Raw genomic sequence first — 27,673 nt, 5'->3', positions numbered from 1 at the left:
CCGATCACGATACTCCTCCTAGGAAAGCGATACTTCTGCCAGGCGCCAGGAGATATTCCGAGCACGATACTCCTCCAGGCGCCAGGAGTCGGAGCGCGATCTCCTGCCAGGCGCCGGATATTCCGAGGATGAGGAGAAATCCGATCGCGTACTCCTCCCAGCGAGGAGTATTCTAGGCACGATACTCCGCTTAGCGCCAGGCACTTTCTCCTACAAGAAGAGCCTGGCAACCGCCAAGAGTCCTCCAGGCGAAAGGTGAAAGACATTCGAGGCTTCTCCTGATAGGGACGGGAGTTGTCGCACAGGCGGCCGTCGCCCTTGTCAGGATCGTCTTAATGCAATAAAGGCAAGAGCAAGTTCGGCTTTTTCCAGGCAGGGACTCAAGATGTAGCACAGGCTGCCGTAGCCCTTGTCAGGTTAGAGTCGGTACTGCTAAAAGCCCTTCACCTTTCGAAAGGAACGCTCTCCTCCGGTTGCTCAATCTTTCTCCCAACTTGAGGAATGGAAGATAGAGCAGAATTGTGAGAATTAGTTCAGTATTAGTAAGAGGATATTAAATCATTCTCCTTCTAAAAAAATAATGCAACCAACCATTTACAGAAAGAGGGCAATCGTTTGGAAGTTGAACAAGATTCGTACGAGCTCTCATTCATTGATTAGAGGCTCTTCCAGATAAGAAAGGCGTAAAATACGGACTTATCTCCAAGATAATAAAAGCTGGAGAGATTCTCTTCGATCCTCGGTTGTCATTTGCGATCTCTTTCGTCTAATACTCATTCGGATTATTGACGAAATGAACGAAGAGTAGTAATTTCCATTCCATTCTTTCTCTGCATGTCGGAAAGGAAAGAGTGTCGTAGAAGGCTTGCTGTATACGATTACTGAATGACAAGTCATATACGCATACCATAGTTGCCTTTCTGGTTCGCTACGGAATTATCTATATCCTTACAGGATTTTCCTAGTAAGGACTTCGCTTAAAAGGTTTGTTACGACAATACCTACTCAGCTTCGGTATTTAACAAAGGTTGTTGGCTTAAATTTGCATTATTGAGAGGCTTTCTTAGACTCGAGAATAATTTATTATATCCATTCATTGAAGGGAGTAAATGGCAACTCAGAATGAATGCAGCCAGGCAGTGAACGAGACGGCTGTAATTGTGAGCCAATCCAGTAGCATCCGGTTCTCGGTCGCGAACAGTTGGTTACATCTCTCTCTCCTAAGGGATCGAATGCTTCACCGTATATTCCCCCTACAATCAGGGACTTAACCACGAATTGAGGGGATTTTTTTAGGCAAACATGAATAACATCGTATTCGTTTTGCTAAGGATCTCTCTCTGCCTCGGCGAGGAAAGAATGTAGTAGAAAATTCACCTTAAGATAACGGTACGGTTAAGCCTTATGCACACTCCGTGGTTAATTACAGCGTTCCTACTATCCTTACAAGAGTTTTTGTACAAGTAACTTACCCAGCAGATATATACTTAGCTATAGACTCGGTCGTCCCGACAGAATTTCAAAACTCGCGGCACACGCGACAGGTAGTGTCAGGTGATCCCCACCATTCCCGCCGCTGGGTGGCGGGGTCTGGAACTATTCCCGTTTTTCTAAGCAATAATTTCTCTGTCGGTTGAAACGAACAACGACTATTGTTCGTTCCTCCATCTTGGATTTCAACTCGTTTGCCGAGAATTTGGATTGGGTTTTTTTGGTGACGTATTCTGTTTTTCTCTGGCTTGGCATACGCTTATTGTGGACTGTTTTTCGACTTTGGTTTTGACTACTCTTTCACGATGTCTGACGCTAAGGCTTCACCTATGTTTAGAGTTTGCAGTAGGGAAGATTGTAAGGTTAGGCTGCCTAAATCGGCATTAGATCCTCATAGTAATTGCGCTAAAATGCAGGAGAATGATGTTCTTTTATTAACACCTGTGTTGAATGCGAGAACCTTACGGAGCTTGAATGGAAGGAATTATCATCATATGTTAGGAAGCTTGAGAGAGATAGAGTGAGAAAGGCTTCAGCTAGGTCATCTAGTAGATCTTGCTCCTTAGAACAAGAAATTAACTCTCCTTCTAACAATTTTCCCTTAGCCTCAGCTGCTTCTCCCTGTTCTGAATCCAAAGATTCTTCGTCAGAGAGGGAAAATGTAAAAGCTTCAATTAAGAAACTTCAGCTCAGCTACGAGCTCTAAACCAAGGTAAGAGTGGTGATAGTGACTTGTGCAGTGTCCCCAGTGCAGTGGAGGGGGCGTCTGACCGGTTCCTCATTGCTCCTAGGCCTAGACCGCTTCCAAACTCCCAGGACCAGGGAGGAGGAATGTCGAAAGCCGCAGGGAGGATGCAGAACATCCCCAACGGTCAGGCGTCCCTTCGGCAGATCCTGTTGTTAAGTCCCAGGCTGCCTCGGATTGCCGCAGAAAAGGCGTCCTAAAGGAGTGTTTTTCGGCCTCAGACTCTTCCTCTCCTAAACGAGGATGGAGTTCGGCCTCTCTTTCGCGCCCTTTGAAGAGAGCCTGGAAGGCGCCTAAGGAGACGCGGCTGACTCCAGCTCAGAGCGTTTTCCCGAGGATTGGCCTTCGGGACCTAAGAAGACTAGACAAGAGGAGCCTTCTCTTCAGGATCCTACGAAGAAGTTTTTGGTTAATCTGCAAGAGCAGTAGCTTCTCTCGTAGGCTCTTTGCTAAGGACTCTACAAGGAGGAAGGATGTCTCGCTCCCTGTTAAGAGTTCCGCTAAGCTCCCCGCTTCGTATAGGAGAGAACCCTCACGATCTCCAGGGCGTTTATCGCCTTCGTCGAGAGACTCGTCTGATAGGAGTTGTTCTCCTGAGAGAAAGAGCCCTTTCGCCCTATAGGCTGTCTTCCCCGAAGCGCCCTCTGAGAGGTCGCGAATCGAGCAGAAGTCTCGATCGGTTTAGGTGCAAGGAACCGGAAAACCGATTAGGTATCAGGATCCCTTGGGTCTGCAGGACCAGGAGCCAGACAGGCGCAAAGACGGCAGCACGACGCAAGAAAGGGCGTCAAGAGCCTCTTAGAACACAGGATTCAGGACGTCAGGATTCTGCTAGAAGGCAGGAATCAGGACGCTATGAGCCAGGACGCAGGAGGTCAGGGCGCCAGGAGTCAGGGCGCCAGGAGTCAGGGCGCCAGGAGTTAGGACGCGGAGAAGGCAGGACGCCAGGAGTACGTTAGGCGTCAAGTGTTAGGGCGCCAAGAGCCTGTTAAGTGTCAGGAATCAGGAGCGGGATCTTTTCAAGCGCCCTGAATCAGGACGCCAGGAGCCTAGCAAGCGCCACGAACCTGACGAACATAGACAACAAAGAGTCTAGTAGGCGCAAGAGTGTTTCCGACAGGCAGGGAGCCTCACTCTTCGTATAGAAGTGCTAATGTTCCGCGCTCCCCTCCCCTTCTCGGGAAAGGAGTTCTTCTCCCGGGAAGAGCCAGATCACCTCCAAAACGATCTCCTTCTGTGGATCAGTTGGACCAGGTATCGGAAGACGAAGAGCCAGTAGATGTAGCAGTTTCTGACTACAAGAGACTTTCTCTTTTGCTGCTAAAGGAGTTCGGAGACTCCCTCAATCCTGCGGACCCTCCTTCACCAGGATCGTGATGTCCAGCACTAAAGCTCTCAAGTCGTCTTCCTTCGTCAAGATGCGCCCCGCTCTTTGTATGAAAAGGCATTAAAGACTTTTTCAGAGTGGTTGACTTCCAGAAGGGAAGCGGGCAAGACAGTTTTTCCTGCCCCTCCTTCCAAGTTAACAGGCAAACCAGGAAGGTGGTACGAGACCAAAGAACCTATGGGGTTAGTTAGGTCTGCCTTCTTCCGCAGATGCGGATTTTGCTTCCTTAGTGGACTCTTCTAGGAGGAAGTCGTTGCTGTCTGCTAAGGCGACTTGGGGCATGTGTGAACTAGACCACCTTCTAAAGGGCCTCTTTAAAACCCTAGAAGTCTTCAACTTTATGGACTGGGCTTTGGGAGTGTTAGCGAAGAGAGCTCAGGACACTGACTTGTTTCCATGGAGGAACTTTTCGAGCGTCCTGGCTTGCCTGGACAGAGCGGTCGTGGACGGTTCTGTGGAAGTTGCCTCTCTTTTTGGAACGGGAGTATTAAAGAAGAGATCTGTCTTTAGCTCTTTCTTAGCAAGAGCAGTATCACCTTTGCAAAGGACATCTCTTCTTTTTGCACCGTTATCCCCGCACCTTTTTCCACAAGAGACTGTTAGAGAGGTTTCTAAATCTCTTACGGAGAAGGCAACTCAGGATCTCCTCACGCACTCAGCCAAGAAGTTTAGGCCGGCAGTGCCTATAGAGAAAAAAGAGAGACCCTCTTTTGTTCAGCCCTTTCGAGGTGCCTCCTCTTCTAGAGCCCCTCTTAGAGGTCGCAGACCAGAGAGAAGGAGTAGACCATCTAGAAGGTCCTTCGGGAAGTCTAGATGAGCAGGAAGCCTCCAGACGAAAGTAGGCGCCAGGCTACTCCACTTTGCCAAAGTCTGGGCGCAGAAGGGAGCGGACTCCTGGTCCCTCTCTATCCTGAAAAAAGGATACTTGATCCCCTTCAGGGAAAATCCTCCCTTGAAGACAACTCCAAGGGATTGTTGACCGCAAGATACTCGGATCCGCCGTCCGAAAGCTTGCTATGTTGCAAGCAGTGGAACAGATGATTTCCAAGGGAAGCGGTAGAACTGGTTCAAGATCTCCAGTCTCCAGGATTCTACAATCGGCTATTCCTGGTACCGAAAGCATCGGGAGGATGGAGACCGGTTCTAGACGTCAGTGCCCTGAATTTCTTTGTATTGAAGAAGAAATTTTCAATGGAGACGTCTTCCTCTGTTCTATCTGCTCTTCGTCCAGGGGACTGGATGGTGTCCCTGGACCTTCAGGATGCGTATTTCCATGTGCCAATTCATCCGGCAGCAAGGAAGTATCTGAGGTTCATGTTCCAAGGGAAAGTGTTCCAGTTCCGAGCGATGTGCTTCGGACTTTCGACTGCCCCTCAAGTCTTTACGGACATCATGAAGAATGTAGCTTATTGGCTACATCTGGAAGGAGGATCAGGATCTCGTTATATCTGGACGATTGGCTAATAAGAGCCCAATCGGAGAAAAATGTCTGGAGGACCTATAGTTTACTCTAAAGTTGACAAAGTCCTTAGGACTTTTAGTAAATCACGAGAAATCCATGCTGACTCCCCAGCAGAATATTGTCTATCTGGGGATTTCAGATGGATTCTCGGGAGTTTTCTAGCGTATCCTTCGCGGAAAGGAGAGAACGCTGCTTAGAAAAGGTGTCAGTCTTCTTAAGGAAAGAACATTGTTCCGCGAGGGAATGGATGAGCTTACTGGGGACCCTCTCCTCGATGGAACAGTTCGTTTCCTTAGGAAGACCTTCACCTACGACCCCTTCAATTTTATCTGAAGGAGAAGTGGGATTGGAAGTCCAACAATCTAGGAGATACATTTCCAATCTCGAAAGGGATCAAGGAGAATATCCGTTGGTGGTTAGATCCACAGAAACTAAGCAAGGGAATCTCCCTTCGCTTACAGAACCCTCGCCATAGCGTTGTTTGCAGACGCCTCAGATCATGGTGGGGAGCGACCCTAGGTTCGCAAGAATGTCAGGCACTTGGGAAGGAGAACAAGTGTCCTGGCACATAAACAAGAAAGAGCTAAACAGCCATTCATCTAGCTTTGGTTCATTTCGAGGAACAGGTCTCAGGTCTGGGGATTCAGATTCACTCGGACAACACAACAGCCCTCGCTTATATAAAGAAACAAGGGGGGACGCATTCCTTTTCCCTGTACGAATCAGCAAAGGATCTGCTGATTTGGGCACAAGAAGGAAGTCTCTCTCCTCACAAGGTTTGTGCAGGGAGAGAAAAATGTCGGGCAGATCTGTTAAGCAGAAAAGAAAACAAGTCCTACCCACGGAATGGACTCTCAATCCTCAGATTTGCCAACAACTTTGGCATCTGTGGGGAAGGCCCAATATAGACCTGTTCGCGACCAACAAGAATCATAGATTAGAAAACCTATGCTCCCCGATCTCGGATCTCAAGCAGTAGCAGTAGACAGCTTTCTGCTAGATTGGACGGGCTGGACGCATACGCCTTCCCTCCTTTCAAGATAGTAGGAGAAGTATTGAGGAAGTTCGCTTGCTCGGAAGGAACAAGAATGACCCTCATCGCTCCCTTCTGGCCGCTCTCGATTGGTTCACAGAGGTGCTGGAGTGGTTAGTGGATTTTCCAAGATCGCTTCCACTAAGGAACGATCTCTCAAACACCCCACTTCGACAGGTTTCACAAAACCTCCCCCGCTCTAAGTCTGACCGCCTTCAGACTGTCGAAGGACTTGTCAGAGCAAGGGGCCTTTTCACGAGAAGTGGCGAAGGCTATTGCAAGAGCCAGAAGAGTCTCCACTTCTAAAGTATATCAGTCGAAGTGGGAGTTGTTTTAGAAGATGGTGTAAGGGAAAGAAAATATCCTCCTCCAGTACCTCTGTAACTGAAATCGCAGATTTTCTCCTATATTTGAGAAAAGATTGTAACCTGGCATTTCATACAATCAACTTACCTGTCAGATATATACATAGCTAAGACTCCGTCGTCCCCGACAGAAATTCAAATTTCGCGCCACTCGCTACAGGTAGGTCAGGTGATCTACCGGCCTGCCCTGGGCGGCAGGACTAGGAACCATTCCCGTTTTCTACTCATATATTTTCTGTCGCCGTGGTATCAACATCGTTGCTGCACCTCTTGACTGGAATTTGCTTTTCTAAGCAATTGATCATCTTTTTGTGGACTTTTGTGACGTACCTGGATCGTTGTTTTGGCATTCGCTACTGTGGACTGGATTTGGTTGGACTTGCTTTTGAATTTTTCTTCAGAATGTCTGATTCAAGTGTTTGTGTGAGAAGTGTGTGAATGTAGGCTGCAAGGTGAGGATACCGAAAGCTTCGGTTGATCCTCACACTGTATGTCGCAAATGTAGGGGTTTTGATTGTTCTATTTCTAACACCTGTCATGAGTGTGAGAGGTTGAATGTTGAGGAATGGAAGACTCTAACTTCTTACTTGAAGAAGTTAGAAAGGGATAGAGTCAGAAGGGCTGCATCTAGATGGCGGGTAGTAGTACAAGGCCTATTGAGCCTTTGGATAATTCTAACTCTTCTCTTAATTATGATTCTGTATCAGGACCCTCACTGGCCGTACATTCAGAACTGAAGGCTACTCTTCACAGGATGAGATCCAAAATGGCTACCATGAAAGGTAAGGATGAAAGTGATTTTAGTGAAGTGAGTGTCCCCCAGTGTTGTGGAGGGGGCGTCTGACCGTCTCTGCGACGCTCCCAGGCCTAGACCTCTTCCAAGCTCCCAAGCCCAGAGGAGAAGAAAGTCGAAAGCCGTACGGAGGTTGTGGAGAATTCCCCCCGGGTCAGGCGTCCCTTCAGCAGGTGCTGTATAGACAGCCTGCTCAGGACCGCTATCGAAAAAAGCGTCCTCAGAGAGTGCTTCTCTTCGTCCGCTTCTCCCTCTCCTAAACGAGGGTGGAAGGCTTCGGACTTGTCAGGCCCCTGAAAAGGCACTGGAGAGATCCTGGTTTGGATTCAAGCCCAGAACGCTTTTCGGAAGAAGCGCCTCCTTCTATCAAGAAGGCGAAGAGGGTTTTGCCGTCCCATGATGGGGGCAACACGCCTTCGAGGTCTCCCTCTCCCGTTCAAGAAGACGCAGGAGAAGCGTCCAAGTGGATCATTTTGGCGGTGCAGGAACAGCTTTCCGCCTTAGTAGGAGTCCTTTCGAAGGATCCTCCTCGTAAGAAAGACGTCAGACTGCCGGTCAAGAAGACTCGTCTTCCTTCTCCCACCAGGAGTGAGGCTCCTGTGAGACGTGAGTCTTTTGAGAACTCAGATAGAGACTCGTGGGAAGATTTTGATTCGCCAGGCAAGCGCCTCGCGCCAGCCAAGCGCGAGGCGTCCTACAAGCGAGAAACGCATTTCAGACGAGAGGATTCTCCCAGATGGGATACGTCTGCCAGATCAGCAGCTTCAGCCGAGCGCGAGGTAACAACCAGGCGTGAGCATTCATCCAAGCGTGAGGCTCCAGACAAGCATCTGTCACGCAAGGATGTGACATCAGGAAGACGCGAGACTTCAACAAGGTACGAGGCGTCAGTCAGGCGCGAGACTTTTGAGAGGCGCGAGGCACCAGTCAGGCGCGAGGCGCCAGTCAAGCGCGAAGAATCAGTCAGGCGCGAGACGCCAGCCAAGCGCGAGGATCATGCCAGGCGCGAGGCGCCAGCCAAGCGCGAGGAGTCAGCCAGGCGCGAGACGCCAGCCAAGCGCGAGGCGCCAGCTAGGCGCGAGGCGCCAGCCAGGCGCGAGGCGCCAGCCAAGCGCGAGGAGCCAGCCAAGTACGAAGAGCCAGTCAAGCATAGGAGCTCTTTACACTCTCTTAGCCCCTCTCCTATTAGGAGTTTGTCTCCAGTAGAGAGAGTTGTTGGACAAGAAGACCCGGAACGGGAAGTGGCCTCTCCTACTGATCCGATTATGGAAGAGGAATCAGAGGACCGAGTCTCCACGGTAAAGAAGGACTGTCGAACTACAAAGTTTTGACAGCTCTCCCTTCTCCAGGAATACGGAGATGCATTGATCCCTGCCGCTCCTCCTTCGCCTCGTTCTCTGTTTTCATACTCGAAGACTCCGAAATCGTCGGCTTTCTTGAAGATGAGACCGACGATTTCTATGAAGAGAGCTCTGCAATCGCTGGATAACTGGATGCTAACTAAGAAAGAGCTAGTAAGGACAGTCTTTTGCATGCCTCCCCTAGACTTACGGGCAAGAGAGGGATTTGGTACCAGACTGGGGAGAATATGGGTCTCACTCTCCCAGCTTCAGCGGAAGCTGACTTTTCCAGTCTGGTAGACGCATCCAGGAGACATAGCCTTCACACGGCTAAGATTACTTGGGGACTTTCAGAGTTGGATCATCTCCTCAAGGGACTGTTTCACATTCTAGAAGTCTTTAACTTCCTAGATTGGTCCCTTGGGGTGATGTCCAAGAAGGCTCATGCCCCTGAAGGGCTAGAACCGGATGTACTCCTGGCAATTTTGTCATGTATTGACAAGGCGGTGCAAGACGGCTCAGGGGAAGTTTCTTCCTTATTTGGAGCAGGTCTCTTGAAGAAGAGATCTGTGTTTAGCGCTTTCTTGACGAAAGCAGTGTCACATTACAAAGAGCAGCTTTGTTATTCGCCCCTAGATCTGATTTTCTTTTCCCGTCACAGTTAGTGAAGGATATTTCCCGATCTCTGACGGAGAAAGCGACTCAGGATCTTCTCCTGCAATTTCCAGGAAGAAGAGACCAGTGATGGTGGGAGAAAAGAAAGTGGCGTCTACTCCTGTTCGGCCCTTTCGAGGTGGCCCTCCCACTAGAGTTACCGCTAAAAGGAAAACGACCGAGAAGAGAGGTCGAGCCTCGTTCCGCCCCTTTAAAAGGGGAAAGTGAAGTGGCGCTCCTCCAAACACCAGTAGGTGCCAGGCTCCGGATTTGCGGAGGCCTGGACTCACATCGACACAGACCCTTGGTCGATGTCGGTTCTTCAGAAGGGATATCTCATTCCTTTCCTGGGACAATCCTCCCCTGACGTCAAACTCCGAGGGAATTGTCCGCCAATTACAAGGACCCTGTGTTGAAGGATACTCTTCAACAAATGGTGGATCAGATGTGGGACAAGAGAGCTATAGAACTTGTGCTGGATCAAAGCTCCCGGGTTTTACAATCGTCTTTTCTTGGTTGCGAAAGCCTCGGGGGGCTGGAGACCAGTTCTGGATGTCAGCTCTCTGAACAAGTTTTGTTCAAAAACAGAAGTTCTCCATGGAAACCTCTGCTTCAGTCCTGGCGGCTCTTCGCCAAGGGGATTGGATGGTGTCTCTGGATCTCCAGGACGCCTATTTTCACGTCCCGATCCATCCTTCGTCGAAGAAGTACCTCCGTTTCATGACGGGTGAAGGATCTTCCAATTCAGAGCCTTGTGCTTCGGCCTGTCGACGGCGCCTCATTTTGTTTTCACGAACCTTTTGAAAAATGTGGCGATATGGCTTCATCTGAAAGGAATCAGTATATCTCTATACCTAGACAACTGGCTTTATCAGAGCAAAGTCAGAGGAACAGTGTTTGGAGGACCTGACTGTGACACTAAACCTAATAAAGACTTTAGGATTACTCGTGAACCTCGAGAAGTCCCAACTGATCCCCAGCCAGAAACTTGGTCTATCTGGGGATTCGGATGGATTCTCGGGGTTTCGAGTATTTCCTTCTCAAGAGAGACTAGCGAGAGGTTTTAGAAAAAGTCTCTCTCTTCCTAAGAAAGGAAACGGACTTCGGCGAGGGAATGGTGAGCCTGTTAGGACCCTTTCTCGCTCGAGCAGTTCTTTCAGCTAGGAAGACTTCATCTCCGTCCTCTTCAGTTCTTCCCAGCAAGTTCGTTTGAAACATCGAAAGACAGCATGCCTCTCGGACGTCACTTTTCCCCCCATTCCAGATCTGATAAAACGACATCTAGAATGGTGGTTACTCCACTGAGGGAAAACAGAGGTACTTCCCTGGAAATACAGAGCCCAAACCTTGTATTGTTTTCCGACGCGTCGGAAAAAGGTTGGGGAGCAACTTTGGGAAAGAGAGAAGTGTCAGGCACTTGGAATGCTCTTCAAGTGTCCTGGCACATAAACTGCAAAGAACTGCTAGCTGTAACCCTAGCTCTAAAGAGCTTCGAACCGTTAGTATGCAACCAAAATAGTACAAGTTTGAATGCGGACAATACAACCGCTCTGGCATACATTCGGAAGCAAGGAGGTACTCACTTCGTATGCCCTTTACGAACTCAACGAGAGAACTGCTGTTGTGGACATCCCAAAGGAACATCTCTCTCTTGACGAGGTTCGTTCAGGGAGTAAGGAACGTACGAGCGGACAGGGCTGAGCAGGAGGAACCAGGTCCTTCATACCGAGTGGACCTCCACTCAGAAGTTTGCCTCAAGCTCTGGTCTCTTTGGGAACTCCTCATGTCGACCTCTTTGCCACGTTTCCTCTCGAGGAGACTGGAAGTTTTCTTTCTGTTCAGTAGTAGAAGATCCAGATCTCTAGCAGTAGACGCCTTCCTACTAGATTGGTCTCAGGTAGACGTTTACGCATTTCCCCCATTCAAGATTCTGGGGCAAGTACTCAGGAAGTTTGTGACTTCAAAGGGGACAAGAATGACCCTGATAGCCCCCTTTTGGCCAGCTCAAGAATGGTTTCAGAGGTACTGGAGTGGATAGTAGACTTCCCCAGATCCCTTCCACAAAGGAGGGATCTTCTCAGACAGCCACACTTCGAGAGGTTTCATCAAAACCTCCCCGCTCTCGCTCTGACTGCCTTTCGACTATCGAAAGACTTGTCAGAGCGAGAGGCTTTTCTAGTAAAGCAGCAAGCTCGATCGCTAGAGCCCGGAGAACTTCCACTATCCGGGTTTACCAATCCAAGTGGGAAAAATTTTAGAAGGTGGTGTAAGTCAAAGAAGTTGTCCTCCTCCAGTACCTCTGTAACAGAAATAGCTGATTTTCTGTTATTTCTGAGGGAAGAATCGCAGCTCTCCGTAGCCACGATAAAGGGCTATAGAAGTATGCTATCGGCCGTCTTTAGGAATAGAGGCCAAGATTTGGGAAACAATAAGGATCTGCATGATCTGATTAGGTCGTTTGAGACCAAGAAGTCTAGAATGACTTCTCCCCTAACTGGAATCTAGACGTAGTGCTGAAGTTCTTAGCTTCAGAGAGATTTGAACCCCTACATTTGGCCTCGTTTCGTGATATAACGAGAAAATGTTTATTCCTTTTGTCACTGGCAACGGCAAAAAGGGTTAGCGAACTGCACGCCCTTAGTGACAAAGTCGGGTTCAATATAGATTCAGCCATCTGTTCCTTCAAGGAATTATCTTGGCGAAGAATGAAAATCCTTCGAACCCCTGGCCGAGAAACTTCGAAGTAAAAGGATTATCGGGTCTCGTCGGCAGGGAACGGAGAGGTCTCTTTGCCCAGTAAGGGCATTAAAGTTTTACTTAAAGAAAAAGGAACAGTTGGGAGGTTCTAGACAAGGCCTGTGGTGCTCAGTGAAGGATCCATCAAGACCTATGTCTAAGAATGCATTAGCCTTTTTTGTCAGGAACGTAATTATGGACGCTTGCACGGACGATTCCTTAAAACTCCTGAGAGTAAGAGCTCATGAAGTGAGAGCAGTGGCGACGTCTCTCTCTTTTCAGAGAAATATGTCGCTGAAGAATATCTTGGAAGCGACATATTGGAGATGTAATTCTGTGTGCGCTCACTATTTGAAGGACGTGCGTGTGACCTATGAAAAATGTTTTCATTAGGTCCTATTTTGTGTCTGCGGGCACAATCCTGGGTACGGAGCTTACAACAATCCTTAATTTTTACTACTTATGTCTAATAGATATGTTCTAGACTTTCTGCTGAACAAGTGCAGTTGCCGCACAAGCGGCCAGTCACTTCAGTTCAGTAAGGAACTCTTGTGATATCTTGTAATAGATAAAATTTTTTTTTTGAAATTATTGTGTGCTTGTGCATTGTGGTTTGAGTTACGGTTGTTGCGAAGAGTTGGGGATAACTCTGAGCAATTTTTAATTAACATGGTGGTTAGGATCAGGTGGTCGGGATTGGTTGTGTGCTCCGTAATAAGGTGTGTTGTCATGTAAGTGGATCAGCACCCATTGACAAAGTCCTTTCAGGCTCTGCCGAGTAAGTGGATAAGACCCCTTCGGCAGACCCACAAGAATTCTTGGCCATAGATCACATATCTCGCTAAAGTTTCTTGAGGTGATCAGACTACGGGGAAAACACCCACGAAGTCTACCACCTATCAGGTAGGAACCAAGGTTTTTTAATTTATACCTACAACAGATGTTTTTTCCTGTCTATTCTAGTAGTAGCTGTCTCTTACCCTCCACCGAAGGGTGCCAATCAGCTAGTATATATCTGACAGGTTAGTTGATTGTATGAAAATGATATTGTTATAAATACAATCAAATAAAGTTTCACATCACATACTTACCTGGCAGATTATATACGATAGGGCCCCCACCCAGCCTCCCGCAAGGAGACAGGTGGAAGAGAAAATATATGAGTAGAAACGGGGAATGGTTCCTAGTCCTGCTGCCCAGGGCAGGCCGGTAGATCACCTGACCTACCTGTAGCGAGTGGCGCGAAATTTGAATTTCTGTCGGGGACGACGGAGTCTTAGCTATGTATATATCTGCCAGGTAAGTATGTATGAAACTTTATTGTATTATAACAATATCATGTTTCAACAGTGAAGGGTTACAGAAGTATGCTGGCCTCAGTTTTTCGACATAGAGGAATAGATCTGACGAATAATAAAGATCTTCATGACCTTATAAGGTCTTTTGAGACCACGAAAGAACATGTAATCAAGAAGCCTAGCTGGAACTTGGATGTGGTCCTCAAGTTCCTAATGTCGGAAAAATTTTGTACCGTCTCACGCAGCTTCGTTTAGAGACTTAACGAGAAAGTCATTATTCCTTTTTGCGTTAGCAACAGCCCAAGCGGATTAGCGATTGCAAGCTTTGGAAGGTAAAGTGGGGTTTAAGAAGGATTCAGCGATTTGCTCCTTTAAACCATTTTTTCTAGCGAAAAATGAAAATCCCTCAAAGCCTTGGCCAAGAAGCTTTGAGATAAAAGGACTATCTTCATTAACAGGGAGAGAACTAGAAAGGACTTTGTGTCCAGTCAGGGTCACTCAAGTTCTACCTGGAGAAGAAGAAGTTGCTGAAAGGTACAGAAGAAAGTCTTTGGTGCTCTGTAAGAGATCCGAAAAGAGCGATTTCTAAGAACGCCCTTACATACTTCATAAAAGATGTAATAAGGGAAGCTCACCTTAAGTGGCGAAGAAGAGCATCTCAAGGTTCTCAGAGTGAGGCTCATGGAAGTGAGAGCCATAGCTAGTCTATGGCATTTCACAAAACATGGTCGCTTCAGGCCCTTATAGAGTCGACATTTTGGAGATGTAATTCGGTGTTCGCCTCGAATTACCTAGAGACGTTAAAATTTCGTACGAAAAGTGCTTTGCTCTGGGAGCGTATGTTTCGGCGAATTCAGTGCTGGGAGAAGGGGCTGAGGCTAATCCTTCCTATTTTAGTTTAAGGCTTAATTTACTGTTTATTGGTGGTTGTTTTTATTGGTTAATTGTCAGAGGGAATAGGGACCCTCTTACAATTCATAGATTGTAACAATACTAACATGGTCAGGTGATCGGGATTGGCTTCAGTGCTCTTTGTGATTTGTTTAATAACCTAACTCTGTCATGTAAGAGGGCGAGTCTCCATTGATATGACAAAAGGTCAAGGCTCTACCATGTAAGTGGGTCAGCCCCCATTGGTACGATCCAGTATAGGCTCTGTCGCGTAAGCGGGCTAGCCCCCATTGACACGATCCAAAGAGTTATTCAACCATAGGTTCATTCCTCGTTGAAACTCTTGAGGCAAGCAGACTCATCGACAGTAGTCATGAAGTCTTCAGCCCAATAAGGTAGGAACTATGGATTATGTTATCCAAGAACATAGGTTGTTTTTTCCCTGTTTTTTAATGTATTTAGTTTAAGTATTATTTTGTTTTTAGCTGTCTCTTGCCCGCCACCAAGGGTGCCAATCAGCTAACGTATATCTCTGCTGGTAAGTTACTTTGTACAAAAAATGATATTGTTAAGATACAATAAAGTTTTGTACATACTTACCTGGCGATATATACGATTAATGGCCCACCCAGCCTCCCCTCAGGAGACAGGTGGAAAGGAAATTATGGCTTAGAAAACGGGAATAGTTCCAAACCCGCCACCCAGCGGCGGGAATGGTGGATACCCTGACCTACCTGTCGCGTGTGCCGCGAGTTTTGAAATTTCTGTCGGGACGACCGAGTCTATAGCTAAGTATATATCTGCCAGGTAAGTATGTACAAAACTTTATTGTATCTTAACAATATCATTTCCTAGATGAATGCTGTTTACCACAATGTGACGGTATTATAAAGGATTTTAATTCGGCAGAGCACGATTTAACCTATTTGGAAACAGACACGGAAACGTAACGAATCCTTACCAGGTTCGATGCGGGATTTTGCACGTCCGTGAGAACCTTTTTGATCGACGATAATAACTGTTAACGTATGTTTAACATTTATTGGAAAGAGTTGTCAGACCCTGCGGAAAGTATTCACAGATCTCTTCGCAAGGCAGAATATGAACGAGCTTCTTATAGATTGCTTCCTTTTCCTCGAAACAAGAGAGGTAGCAAGATACGCCATCTTTAATTTAAATAGGGGAATAAACTTTAGTCTTTTTTTTCCCCTAGTTATATATATTCTTAACAGATATTAAAATAAATGGGCGTCAAAGGAAGAAGATGAATGCATCATTTTGGCAATAAAAAGGTTGGATTCACAGAGGTCACGTTCTTCTTTCAGCATGTGTCGGAAGGTTTTTCTAAGAGAGTAGAGATTTTATCGGAATCTATTATAAATATTGGACCTGAAAAACCTATCCACTCTGAGTCTGTCTGCGTGCAGACTGACCAGAAGTAAATATGAATGAGAGGATTTTTCAAGGGAAGCTTGATAATTCCTTTAAATATGTTAAAGAGATAGAATTGCTGCAGATCGTGCTAGATGGAAAGGGGAAACTGTCCTCTTCCGATACCTCTGTGAACCACATAATGGTTTTCTTCCCTTTCAGAGGGAAGAATCACCTTGGTATTTTATACTATCAATGAACACAGTAAAAAGATATACTCTGTCTCGACAAAGAATATTAGAGATAGTAGAGAATTAAGATCTTTGGGATCTTATACAATACCTCTATATGATAAGAGTAAGAGATCTTATACTTAGAATGGGATCCTAATTTGGGCCTCAGATTCCGTGTTCCGACAAGATGGAACTGCTCCTAATCAAATGTTTCTCTTGGTCCTAAACGATCAAAAGGACAAGTGAAATTTTGGGCTTTAGAATCTGGAATCAAATTCTATGAAGACTCGGCAATGGGTTCTGGCTAGCATAGTATGTTTGGCAAAAGAACTAAAGCCTTTTATTCCTGGATCAACGCTTTCAGATAGAGGTTTCGTTGTCCGGGTAATGTATTGACATTGTCATCTACAGAAGAAGACAAGGTTTAAACGTTTACTGACAGTCTTTGGAACGCGATGAGGGCTCAAACTACTTCCCAAAAGGGTCAGAGAGATACATTCAAGAGCTAGAAATCAGGAGTCCTACCAATTTCAGCTCAGAATCTCTTTAAGCTTCCAGGCTCCTTCCCTTCCTTCGGGCAAGGATAGGGAAGCTTCTGCAACGAGAAAACTCATCAACATTTAGGAGGAGAACTCGTTAGCAACGGAAGTATTCAATAAGGATCCTCCTCGGAGGAAGACTTGTCTCTCGGACTTTTAGATTTCCTATCGTCTACTGGATGTAGCTGACTAAATTTTGATGAATGTGCAGGAGCAATTAGCGTCTTTGGTAGGAGTACTTTCTAAAGAGCCTACTCGTAAAAAGGATGACAGGCTTCCGATTAAGAGATCCAAATACCGATCTCCTGTCGGGCGCGACGAACCCTACAGGGGAGTTGTCGCACAAGCGGCCATCTCTGGGGGGAGCGATGCGTTAGGCAGGCGAGACGTGGGAAAGGAAGTAACTCCTGCCAAGCGTCTGGCGCCAACTAGGAGCCAGGCGCAAAGAGCCTGACTTTACTGTAGATCGTTCTAGGCCCAGATCTTCATCCAAGCAACAAGAGCCAACTGGAGAAGAGAGAACTCCTGATAGGAGTATAGCGCCCGCTAAGCGCAATATACTTGCCATTCGAAAGGCGCATTCCATGAGCGATACTCCTACCAAGCCACAGGAGTATTCGGGAACTAGATGCGCTTCCATAGGTCAGGAGTATTTGGGAAGAGATACTCCTGCCAGGCGCCTTGAGTACTCTGACCTCGATACTCCTCCCAGGCGCCAGGAGTATTCTAGGAGGTAATTCTAGACTTTTTACTCCTACCAGGCGCCAGGAGTATTCGAAGCGCGATGTGCCTACCAAGCGCCAGGAGTATTCTGAGCTTAATACTCCTAAAAGGCGCCAGGAGTATTTGGAGCGAGATGCGCCTTCCAGATGGCAGGAGTATTCGAGGAGTGTTACGACTGTCAGGCGCCAGGAGTATTCCAAACAGGATACTCCTCGCGCCAGCAGGCGCGAGGCGCCAGCCAGGCGCAAGCCAGACGCTAGGCTTCATCCAGATGAGATCCAGTTCAAAGAAAGTCCTAGTCTTCTTTGAAACAATGGTGATCTCTAAAGCACTTCATAAGTGACTTGATGGATACCTTCAAACAGCTGAGAATTTAAAAGCTCATGAAGTGCGAGCTTTTGCAAATTCTTGTTCTTTTCGTAACAATATGTCAGGAAGACATATTAGCTTTAACATATGAGAGATGCAACTATGTGTTGACTGCTCATTACACGAAGGACTTCAAGTTAACCTACGAGAGATCCTTCTCTCTTGGTTTATACGTATCAGCGGATACGTTGCTGGGATAAGGAGCCGACACTGATCCTTTAATAATGAGTTGAATTTATTTTAACTTAGTGATTTTTTTGAGGTTTGAAAGGAGTTTGGGGGATAACTCTTTTTCAATTTTAGCGTGAACCCTCATGTTAGGAACAGGTGATCGGGATCGGTGTTGCGCTCCTTAGTTATGCCAATAGGCATAGGCATGTTGTCATATAAGCGGATTAGCACCCATTGACAAATGCCAATTAGGCTCGACCGAGTAAGTGGATAAGACCCCATCGGTAGACCCACAAGAACTCTTGGCCACAGATCACTATCTTGCTAAGGCTCTTGAGACGAAGCAGACTCCTATGCAATAGCTAGGAAGTCGACCCTTCGTCTAGAAACACAGAGGAACCAAGGTCTATAAATACCTACAACACATGTTGTTTACCTGTCTAGTCAGGAGTTAGCTGTCTCTTGCCCTCCACCAAAGGGTGTCAATCAGCTATGTATATATCTGACAGGTAAGTTGAATGTATGAAAATGATATTGTTATGATACAATAAAGTTTCATACATACTTACCTGGCAGATATATACGATTGAAGACCCACCCAGCCTCCCCGCAGGAGACAGGTGGAAGAGAGAATCTGATTAGAAAACGGGAATGGTTCCTAGTCCTGCCACCCAGCGGCAGGCCGGTAGATCACCTGACCTACCTGTAGCGTGTGCCGCGAAATTCGAATTTCTGTCGGGGACGACGGAGTCGATAGCTATGTATATATCTGCCAGGTAAGTATGTATGAAACTTTATTGTATCATAACAATATCATTTTCGAAGACTAGCAAGGCGTCTGGCTTCGTCAAAATGAAGACATCGCTGTCCACCAAGAGAGCTTTCTGGAAGGTCGAACACCTGGATGGATTCAAGGAAAGCACAAGGGAGGACCACCTTCGCCCTGCCTCCTTCTAGACTTAGCGGTAAGGCAGGGATGTGGTATGAAACAGGTGAGGAAGTAGGCGTGAAGGTACCTGCTTCGGCACAAGGTGATTTTGCCAGCATTGTGGATGCCCCTTGAAGAGCACTTCTGGCTCCGGCAAAAGTTTCATGGACGACTTCGGAGCTGGACCATCATTTGAAAGGCCTCTTTCGGTCCTTAGAAGTCTTCAACTTCTTAGACTGGTGTTTGGGTGTGCTAGACAATCAGTCTCGTAAACCAGATTTGATTAGCCTTGGGGAGCTGTCCAGTGTATTGTCATGCATGGACAAGGCCGTCAGGGATGGCTCGAAGGAGTTAGCCGCGCACTTTTCCGCAGGTGTGCTAAAGAAGAGAGCACTTTTCTGCAATTTTGCAGATAAATCTGTCTCTCCCTCGCAGAGGGCAGAGCTTTTGTTTGCTCCCTTTTCGAGCCATCTCTTCCCCCAGGCTATGGTAAAGGATCTGGCAGTCAGTCTTCAAGAAAAAGCCACCCAAGATCTTTTGGCACAGTCTTCACGACGCTCTGCTGGACCTTCCACGGCTTCAACAAGTCAGCCTCTTAAAAGGCAGAAGCCCTTTCGTGGAGGAACTTCAGCTAGACCTTCCCCCCGAGGAAGAAGCCTCCCTCGAGGAAGAGCCCCTGCTAAGTCTAGGGGCAAGAAATAAGAGATCCGTCCTTCAGTCGCCGGTAGGAGCCAGGCTACGGTTGTTTGTGGAAGCCTGGAGAGAGAGAGAGGCGGACAACTGGTCTCTCAACATCCTATAGAGGATACAAAATCCCTTTCGTGAAACCGCCCCCGCTTTGTACAACTCCCAGGGACTTGTCCCCGTCGTATCATCAAGAAAAGCGAAAGGTACTTTTCGACCTGCTCGACCAGATGCTCCAGAAGGGAGCAGTGGAACAGGTCTTAGACCTGGAATCACCAGGATTTTACAACGATTGTTCCTGGTCCAAAGCAGTAGGAGGTTGGCGGCGGCCGGTATTGGATGTAAGTCGTCTGAACCTCTTTGTAGAAAAGCAGAGGTTCAAGATGGAGACACCTCAGTCAGTTCTTGGGGCCTTAAGACCTGGAGATTGGATGGTATCACTCGATCTTCAGGACGCTTATTTCCACGTCCCGATACATCCCCAATCTATGAAGTACCTTCGTTTCGTCCTGAAGAAGAAGGTATTTCAGTTCAGGGCTCTTTGTTTCGGACTGAGTACGGCCCCGTTTGTGTTCACCGTCTTGATGAAGAACGTGGCGAGGTGGCTCCATCTCGACAACATCAGGATCTCTCTCTATCTGGACGACTGGCTCATACAAGCTTCATCGCAGAACCGGTGCCTGGAGGACTTGCAAACAACTCTGACTTTAGCTGCGTCCCTGGGACTTCTGGTAAATCTCGAAAAGTCACATCTGACCCCAACACAGTCCATCGTGTATCTGGGGATTGAGATGGATTCAGTGGCTTTTCGAGCTTTTCCGTCCCAGGAACGTCAGCAGCAAGCCTTAGAAAAATTATCAGCCTTTCTAGGGAAGGATTCATGCTCGGTGAGGGAATGGATGAGTCTGCTGGGGACCATTTCCTCGCTGGAGAAGTTTGTTTCCCTGGGGAGGCTGCACCTCAGACCTCTTCAGTTCTTTCTGTCAGACAGCTGGACAGACAAGAACAACCTCGACATGACTTTCACCATCTCAGAAGAGGTAAAGAGCCATCTAAGATGGTGGCTCAATCTGTTGAAGCTGTCAGAGGGTATGTCCCTCAAGCTTCAGAACCCCGACCTAGTGTTGTTCTCCGACACGTCATCCACGGGATGGGGAGCAACATTATGGGGGGAGGAAGTGTCAGGCACCTGGAGAGGGGAACAGGTAGCCTGGCATATCAACATCAAAGAGCTGGCAGCGATCCAGTTGGCGCTCCAGTTCTTTCAAGACAAAGTTTCCCGTCGCGTAGTCCAGGTCAACTCGGACAACACCACAGCCCTGGCATACTTGAAGAAGCAAGGAGGAACGCATTCTCGCTCCCTGTTCGCTCTAGCGAAAGAGATTCTCCTATGGGCGAAAGCAAGAGAGATCACGATCCTAACAAGGTTCATCGCTGGAGTAGAGAACGTGCGTGCGGATCTCCTCAGTCGGCAAGGACAACTGCTGCCGACGGAGTGGACCCTTCATCAGGAGGTATGCCAGGAGCTGTGGAGTCTTTGGGGTGTCTTCTAGTGGATGTTTTTGCGACATCGAGGACAACAAGACTTCCTCTCTATTGCCCCCTGGTTCTGGATCCGGGAGCAGTAGCAGTAGACTCCCTGCTTTGGGATTGGACGGGCCTGGACCTCTACACATTTCCCCCGTTCAAGATTCTGGGAGAAGTGCTGAGGAAATTTGCAGCTTCCGAAGGGACGAGATTGACGCTAATCGCCCCCTTTTGGCCCGCAGCAGACTGGTTCACAGAGATAATGTCCTTCCTGGTAGACTTTCCGAGATCGCTTCCGTCGAGGAGAGATCTACTCAAACAGCCCCACTTCGAGAGGCACCACAAAAACCTCTCCGCTCTGAGTCTGACTGCGTTCAGACTATCCAGAAGTTGGCCAGAGCGAGAGGTTTTTCAAAGCCTGTGGCTAAAGCCATCGCCACCACAGGGAGGCCTTCTTCAATCGCTGTGTACCAATCGAAGTGGGCAGCTTTTAGGAGCTGGTGTAGGAAGAAGGGCGTTTCCTCTACCACGACCTCTGTGAGCCAGGTCGCCGACTTTCTTCTTTATCTCAGACGAGATTTGAAGTTAGCAGTGTCGACAATTAAGGGCTACAGAAGCGTTTTATCTGTGGTCTTTCGCCATAGAGGACTAGATCTAACAGATAACAAAGATCTTCACGATCTTTTGAGACCACCAAGGTGCCTCTTCCTAAGTTGCCTTCGTGGAACTTAGACGTGGTCCTTAAAGTTTTTAATGTCTGGTCGCTTTGAACCCCTTCACACTGCGTCTTTGCGAGACTTGACGAGAAAGACTGTATTCCTAACTGCTCTGGCGATGGCGAAGAGAGTTAGCGAAATACAAGCAGTAAGTAAGCACGTCGGCTTCAAAGGGCATAATGCTGTCTGCTCTTTGGGGATGACGTTTCTGGCTAAGAATAAAAACCTCTCCGACCCTTGGCCTAGGTCTTTCGAGATCAAGGGGATGGCGGAGATCATTGGTCAAGAGCCAGAAAGAGTCCTGTGTCCTGTCAGGGCTCTAAGAGAATACCTTCGTAGAACAAGGAATTGTAGAGGTTCTGCGGAGAACTTATGGTGTTCAGTCAAGAGACTAGATATGCCCATGTCCAAGAATGCGCTGGCATTCTTCTTGAGGGACACCATAAAGGAGGCGCACTCATCTTGCAAGGACAGTGACTTTAGACTGTTAAGAGTGAACGCTCACGAGGTGAGGGCTATTTCGACCTCGATAGCCTTCCAGAAGAATATGGCCCTCAAGTATGGTCATGGTCTAGTCACATTGTGGTCACGTCCCCGTTGACAGATCATCTAGAGTGCACCAACTACACAGGTCACTACCTTGTTGGTAACTCTAGTAAAGCAGAAGCAGACTTGGGTGACAGTAATCACGAAGTCAGCTATGCTAACAGGTAAGGAACCAAGATGTCAATCATCTACATGTATGTTTCCTAAAATCCTTTTCTGTCTCTCCCACCGCCAAAGGTGGGATTCAGCTATATATATATATCTGACAGGTAAGTTTCATGAACAAAATGATATTGTTAAGATACAATAAAGTTTGTTCATACTTACCTGGCAGATATATATATTTAAAGTACCCACCCACCTCCCCTCAGGAGACAGTGGAGATAGAAAATCTGATAGAAAATGGGAATGGTTCCTGATACCCGCCTCCCAGTGGCGGGAATGGATACTAACCACCCTACTCCCACTACGTGTGTCGTAAGTTTTTAGAAATTCTGTCGGACTTCAGAGAATACAGCTATATATATATCTGCCAGGTAAGTATGAACAAACTTTATTGTATCTTAACAATATCATTTTTAAATAACAAAGTAAAGTTGAACTAGATAACGAGTAAAGTAAACAATTTAGGGAATAAAACTTTGCAGTTTCGTCGTCTGCTGTTTGTAACTGTGTTTGTGGCGCGCGCTCTTAGGAACCAGGAACAGCAACTTGTTTAAAGTGCAATGTGGAGTGAATTGAGACCAAAATGTGTATAATAACAATCAAATAAGCACTGTGGAGTTTCAGTTTAATTTATGTGACAATCTCTATTCTCTATAATCTTGGTCTGTGATAGACTATGCCTGGCTTCCATGCAGTTTCCTCTTTTCCTTTTGAGTTTGTGTTTTTTACATATTGTAATTATATTCTTGTATTGCAGAATGTTTGGGCAACCTCGTCCCACCTTTGGTGGTTCATCAACAGGATTTGGAACCAGCTTCAGCACTCCAAACACTGCTTCCACTGGGTTTGGGAGTAGTTTTGGTAAACCTGCTTTTGGAAACCCTGTAAGTATTATCTTTTAGAAAAAATTTGATTGACAATCGTATCACCTTTATATATTTTTAGAGATCAATGTATGTACTTGTAATTATAATGGCTTTGTATCTTAGCACTATGGACAATTACACCAAATCTATCATGATTACGATAAGTTGGGTAGAATTTTGGAAGGTGTGTGGACTTGAAAGATTGTCATTTGATAGCATGATAGATATTACTGACTTTGTAATACTTAATACCTTATTTATGAGAGAAGTGAATTACATTGCCTGCATTTTTTTATATTTTTCAACAGACCACAAGTTTTGGAGCCCCTGCTGCTCCATTTGGTGCCACCACCTCTTCAGGTCCTTCACTATTTGGGACAAATACACAACCACAAACTGCAAGTTTGTTTGGCCAACAGCAGACATCATCAGGTTTTGGCTCTTCTGGTGGTGGATTGTTTAGTCAGAGTCAGCCGAGTACTGGTTCAGGTAATTTTTTTTCTTTCTAAGAATTGCTAAAATGTCTAGTTGTATTCTGAAATCATTATGTCATAATTTGTTTGCATTGTTACTTGTATGGGAAGCCTTTGTAGAATAGTGTCATGCAAAAAAAAAAAAAATTGTAAAGTGAATGGGGCCAAAAAATTGTTTTATTTTAAAAAAAGAAAATAAATAATATAGCAGTCCTCAACTGTAAATGTTTAAAGCAAGACAGGTATGTGTATCAGTTTAGAGTTTTCAGCTGGTATGTTTTGAATTAATGAAAACCCGTTAACTTCACTTTTAGAGAATTTGAAGCTTTAGAAAGTTTTAAGTATAACATCTCATGGTGGTTTTATTATAAATATCAGGTTTGTTTGGAAGTAATCCCTCTACTGGATTTGGTGCTCAGCAGACAACACAGAATAGACCTTTTGGGTTTGGTGCCACCAGCAGCACCAGCACCGCTGGAACAACTGGGCTGTTTGGATCTACACAGTCGTCAACTAGCGGTGGACTTTTTAATACACCAGGTGTGTTAATATTGTGACTTAGTAATTAAAATATTTAAACTCATGATCACTTTTAGGATAAGTAGAGAAGTGTGTCTACAGGTCAAGAATATTAATTTGCATCAAAAGTATTTTGGATTTTCAGAGCTACATCAGAATAAACTATGATATAATTTCTGGCAGAATTTATTATTATTGTAATTCACTAGAATTTTATTTTTAGGCAGGGCATAAACTTTCATTACATTGGAGTAAACCACAATTTATTTATTTTCTGATTCTCTGTTGTCTTGCAGTTCTTAGAGGTAAACAGTTTTTTAATAGATTACCTCAGGTTTGTTTCTCTTTTGGTAGTGATATATTGAAATTAAAACGCAGTAGTAGATTAGTATTTTATTTTGGGAATTCTTATGCTTTTCAGGATTGGTTCTAGTAACACTTAACTGGAACAACCATCAAATATGACCCTACAACTGGATCTGACACCATGACAAGAAATGGTGTGTCGACCAGTATCCGCACTCGGATTGAGGTTATAACTACCATGAAAGTAAGTTTCAAGTTATAAGTGGGAATGTATAGGCATTAATTGGAATGTGTTAATTTTTTTTATTTTTAATGGTGGATATTCAGACCAACTTTGTGAACCTAGTAGTAAAGTGACATTTTACTAAACAAGTGTTGTAATTTCTTAATAATAGTAGATACGAAGATGATGGTATGTATATTCTTGGAATAAAGTTTTGAAAACTTTTTATCTACTTGAAAATTGAAAATTGTCTGTTATGGGTGCAGGTAAGTTTGTCCTACAGTAGCTACCTAATAGTGTGAAGGCTGGAACCATTTTAATAATTTCTTTTTTAATTTCTTTTTTTTTTTTTTAGGAATATGAGAATAAAAGCTTGGAAGAACTGCGTGTAGAAGATTACTTTGGCCAACCGCAAAGGACCAGGACAAGGTTCCACCATGACTGGTTTCCACATGACAACTCAGACAAAACCAAGGCGCTGGTCTTTTTGGGGCTGCCCCAGCACCATCTATGTTTGCTACAAATAAGCAAGGTACAGAAAACAAGTCCCTATTTGGAACTGGGACTACCCCAGGTAAGAAGTTACAATTTTACTTTAAAGCACAGGAATGATATTGGAGTGAGAAGGGATTGTTAATTCAGGAGCATGACCCTGATGCATGGAAAGGCAACTCCAGAGAGTGGCAGGTGAGCTTACTTCCCATAGGTAACGCTTTCAGCCAGTGCTCAAGAGATTGCACTGTAGTTCTCATATTAAAGATTACACTTGAAAGAAGGCGACAGAGTTAACTTTGAAGAGATTCACTCTGCCCTCACTTTGGTGGTGACATTAATACATTGATGCAGATTAGGTTAATTGATGCATGTGTGAGAAACTGGACTTAAGGCATGGAAATGTTAGGTCATATTTATTGTGGTAGTACTCTTGAAAATGGAAGCAATGTTCGGATTAAATGTTTTCTATAGAGTTCAGGTACAGACCCGGGTAGACTTGATAACATTTTAATTTGAGAAGAGTTAATATTGAATTTTAGTTTTGATAGCCAAGTTAGATTTTCTCTGTGGCAGTTACATGTGATTAATAACTTGGAAAAAATTACATAAGCATGAGTAGTAGGGAGCTACACGTATTGACAATTATGACATTGTTTGACATAGGAACTTTGACACCTGACCTGTATAGTTTGTAAGGAGGAATGCCCATTTAGATATGCTGTGTTCCTAAGTTTGTTTGTTGAGATGCTGAAGGTTTATTTAATGAATAATAATTTTAATATTGACACAATTCTTTTTGCAATATTTGTACTCTTCCCAGATAGGTTGTTTAAACATTGTACTGTCCATGTAATTTGATAATTGTATTGAAACATTTTCGTCTTATTTGTAATCTGGTAACACTGGTTTTATCATAGATTTGCTCTATATCCATAACTTTGATGATATATCAACATCCCTGCAAGTTGATGAAAGTCACTTTCGTTACACAAACTTTTTTCAGTACAAACAATCATAAAAATGCTTATTCTGTGGAAGAAATCCTAGTTCCTGCTATAACAAGAAAAGATAAACAAGCACTGCATAAGCCCAGACCTCCCTCAGTGCCCTTAAGCGTGTCTCTTTCCATTGAGCTAAAGAGTCTGAGAAAAATGATTTTGGGTTTTTGAAAATACAGACTCTCTTCTTTTTTGTATTTAGATTTCATTCACTACTTTACCATTAACCTTGAGGTGACTGGACTGAATTGCCATTTATATAAGTGAATCAAGGTAATTTTGGCACAGGGATAAAAATAATAGAACTGGCAAACAGAATGATGTGAACTTGCACAAAGGAATTATGAGATGTCAAGGAATGCTGTAGTAGGGGTTTGGATATGTATCGTGGATGGTGGTGGTGGTTGGTTTAATATATATATAATATATATTAGTATATACTCTCATATGTCTATTATTCTATATCTATATATATATATATATATATATATATTTATAATTATAATATATATATACAGTAGGCTGAGATTTCTTCTGTGCAAATGAGGCATCTTCTGAACAGTGGGGTTGTGAACAGCCAAAACTTTTAAATTGTGGACACATGATGGTAATGTTTTTCCTTTGTGTGTTGTAAATGTGGTCATTTGGTTTCAGATTCATGTTTTATTATTGAAATAAAAAATTTTCTCAGTGGACTTTAAAACTAACGCACTATCCATTCCTTTTGTTTTGAGTGTTAGTTTCTTGGATTTTCCTAAATTGAGTAGTAACTGTGAGTTATCTTAATTATTTTAGTGCCATGTTTTTATATTCGTAGTTGCTTTTTTTTTTTTTTTTTTTTTTTTTTTTTTTTTTTCTCTTCCAACATTTTGGCTTTTGCTCTTGTGGTTCTAATCCATGTGTAAAGTCAAGTGTCAACATTTTATTTTACCAGTAAATTATACCTTCATTTTACTTAGTGAGTGGGAATTTCTGTAGGGTTTGAATACTGTACAGTACTGTGTTGTTTTTGCCTGGTTGCTTAAAATTTCTATAACACTAGCTTCATAGAAGATAAAAACTAAGGAGATATCTCATACTGTCATTTTGTATATTTGGTATATTTTTTTTTTACAAATTCATTTTAATTTCCTGTTAATATTTTGTTCTCTTTATATTATCTGAATTTAATTCATACAGTCATATAATTTTCATGTGACATTGCAATCCATTTCAGACACCATTGAATTTCTTTGCAGTTCTTTAACAGAGAAGACCCATACACACAATCATTTACTATTCAGATTCATTTACTATACTCTTCTTGCAATTACTGTAAATATGTTGTGTGTGTTGTTCTGAGTTTTGTATATTATCTTTTGATCTTCACTGTTACACAGTGAAAGCCATCTGATTTTTTATTAATCATCTAGTGATTGGTGTGCCTACATTCTCAGTTTATTAGAACTTAAATTTTTTTCATTAATAAACCATTTCACAGGATAGATAAAGCATATGATATACTATACCGTAGTATGGGAAAAATTGTCCTTAGTTTCCATGTTTATTTTTACCCCCATTTTTTTCATAATATGTAACATTTTTAGTCTTAATACCCGTCATAAGTTTAGTAATGTTGCTTAATTG

At 44.7% G+C, this 27,673-nt stretch overlaps 2 protein-coding genes across 2 annotated transcripts in view; both read left to right on the top strand.

Annotated features, from left to right (window-relative positions):
• The window catches only part of LOC135210027 (nuclear pore complex protein Nup98-Nup96-like), a 128,792-nt gene that overhangs the window by 67,386 nt on the left and 33,733 nt on the right, over nucleotides 1–27,673 (top strand). The window lies entirely within an intron of this gene.
• On the top strand, nucleotides 22,926–24,078 carry LOC135210024 (nuclear pore complex protein Nup98-Nup96-like). Its single transcript, XM_064242796.1, has 3 exons — nucleotides 22,926–23,051; nucleotides 23,342–23,522; nucleotides 23,885–24,078. Exons 1-3 carry the CDS (start codon nucleotides 22,926–22,928, stop codon nucleotides 24,061–24,063), a joined length of 486 nt encoding a protein of 161 aa, XP_064098866.1. The 3' UTR covers nucleotides 24,064–24,078.

Source organism: Macrobrachium nipponense, chromosome 39, assembly GCF_015104395.2.
Source record: "Macrobrachium nipponense isolate FS-2020 chromosome 39, ASM1510439v2, whole genome shotgun sequence".
Classification (NCBI taxonomy): Eukaryota; Metazoa; Arthropoda; class Malacostraca; order Decapoda; family Palaemonidae; genus Macrobrachium; species Macrobrachium nipponense.
This window is presented reverse-complemented; position numbering and strand designations above follow the sequence as displayed.

Excerpts from the sequence above, each read along its gene's own strand:
- LOC135210024 (XM_064242796.1), top strand. The coding sequence starts at position 22,926 with ATGTTTGGGCAACCTCGTCCCACCTTTGGTGGTTCATCAACAGGATTT. Across the intron at positions 23,052-23,341 it reads AACCTGCTTTTGGAAACCCT|ACCACAAGTTTTGGAGCCCC; the intron begins GTAAGTATTATC and ends ATTTTTCAACAG. Across the intron at positions 23,523-23,884 it reads TCAGCCGAGTACTGGTTCAG|GTTTGTTTGGAAGTAATCCC; the intron begins GTAATTTTTTTT and ends TATAAATATCAG.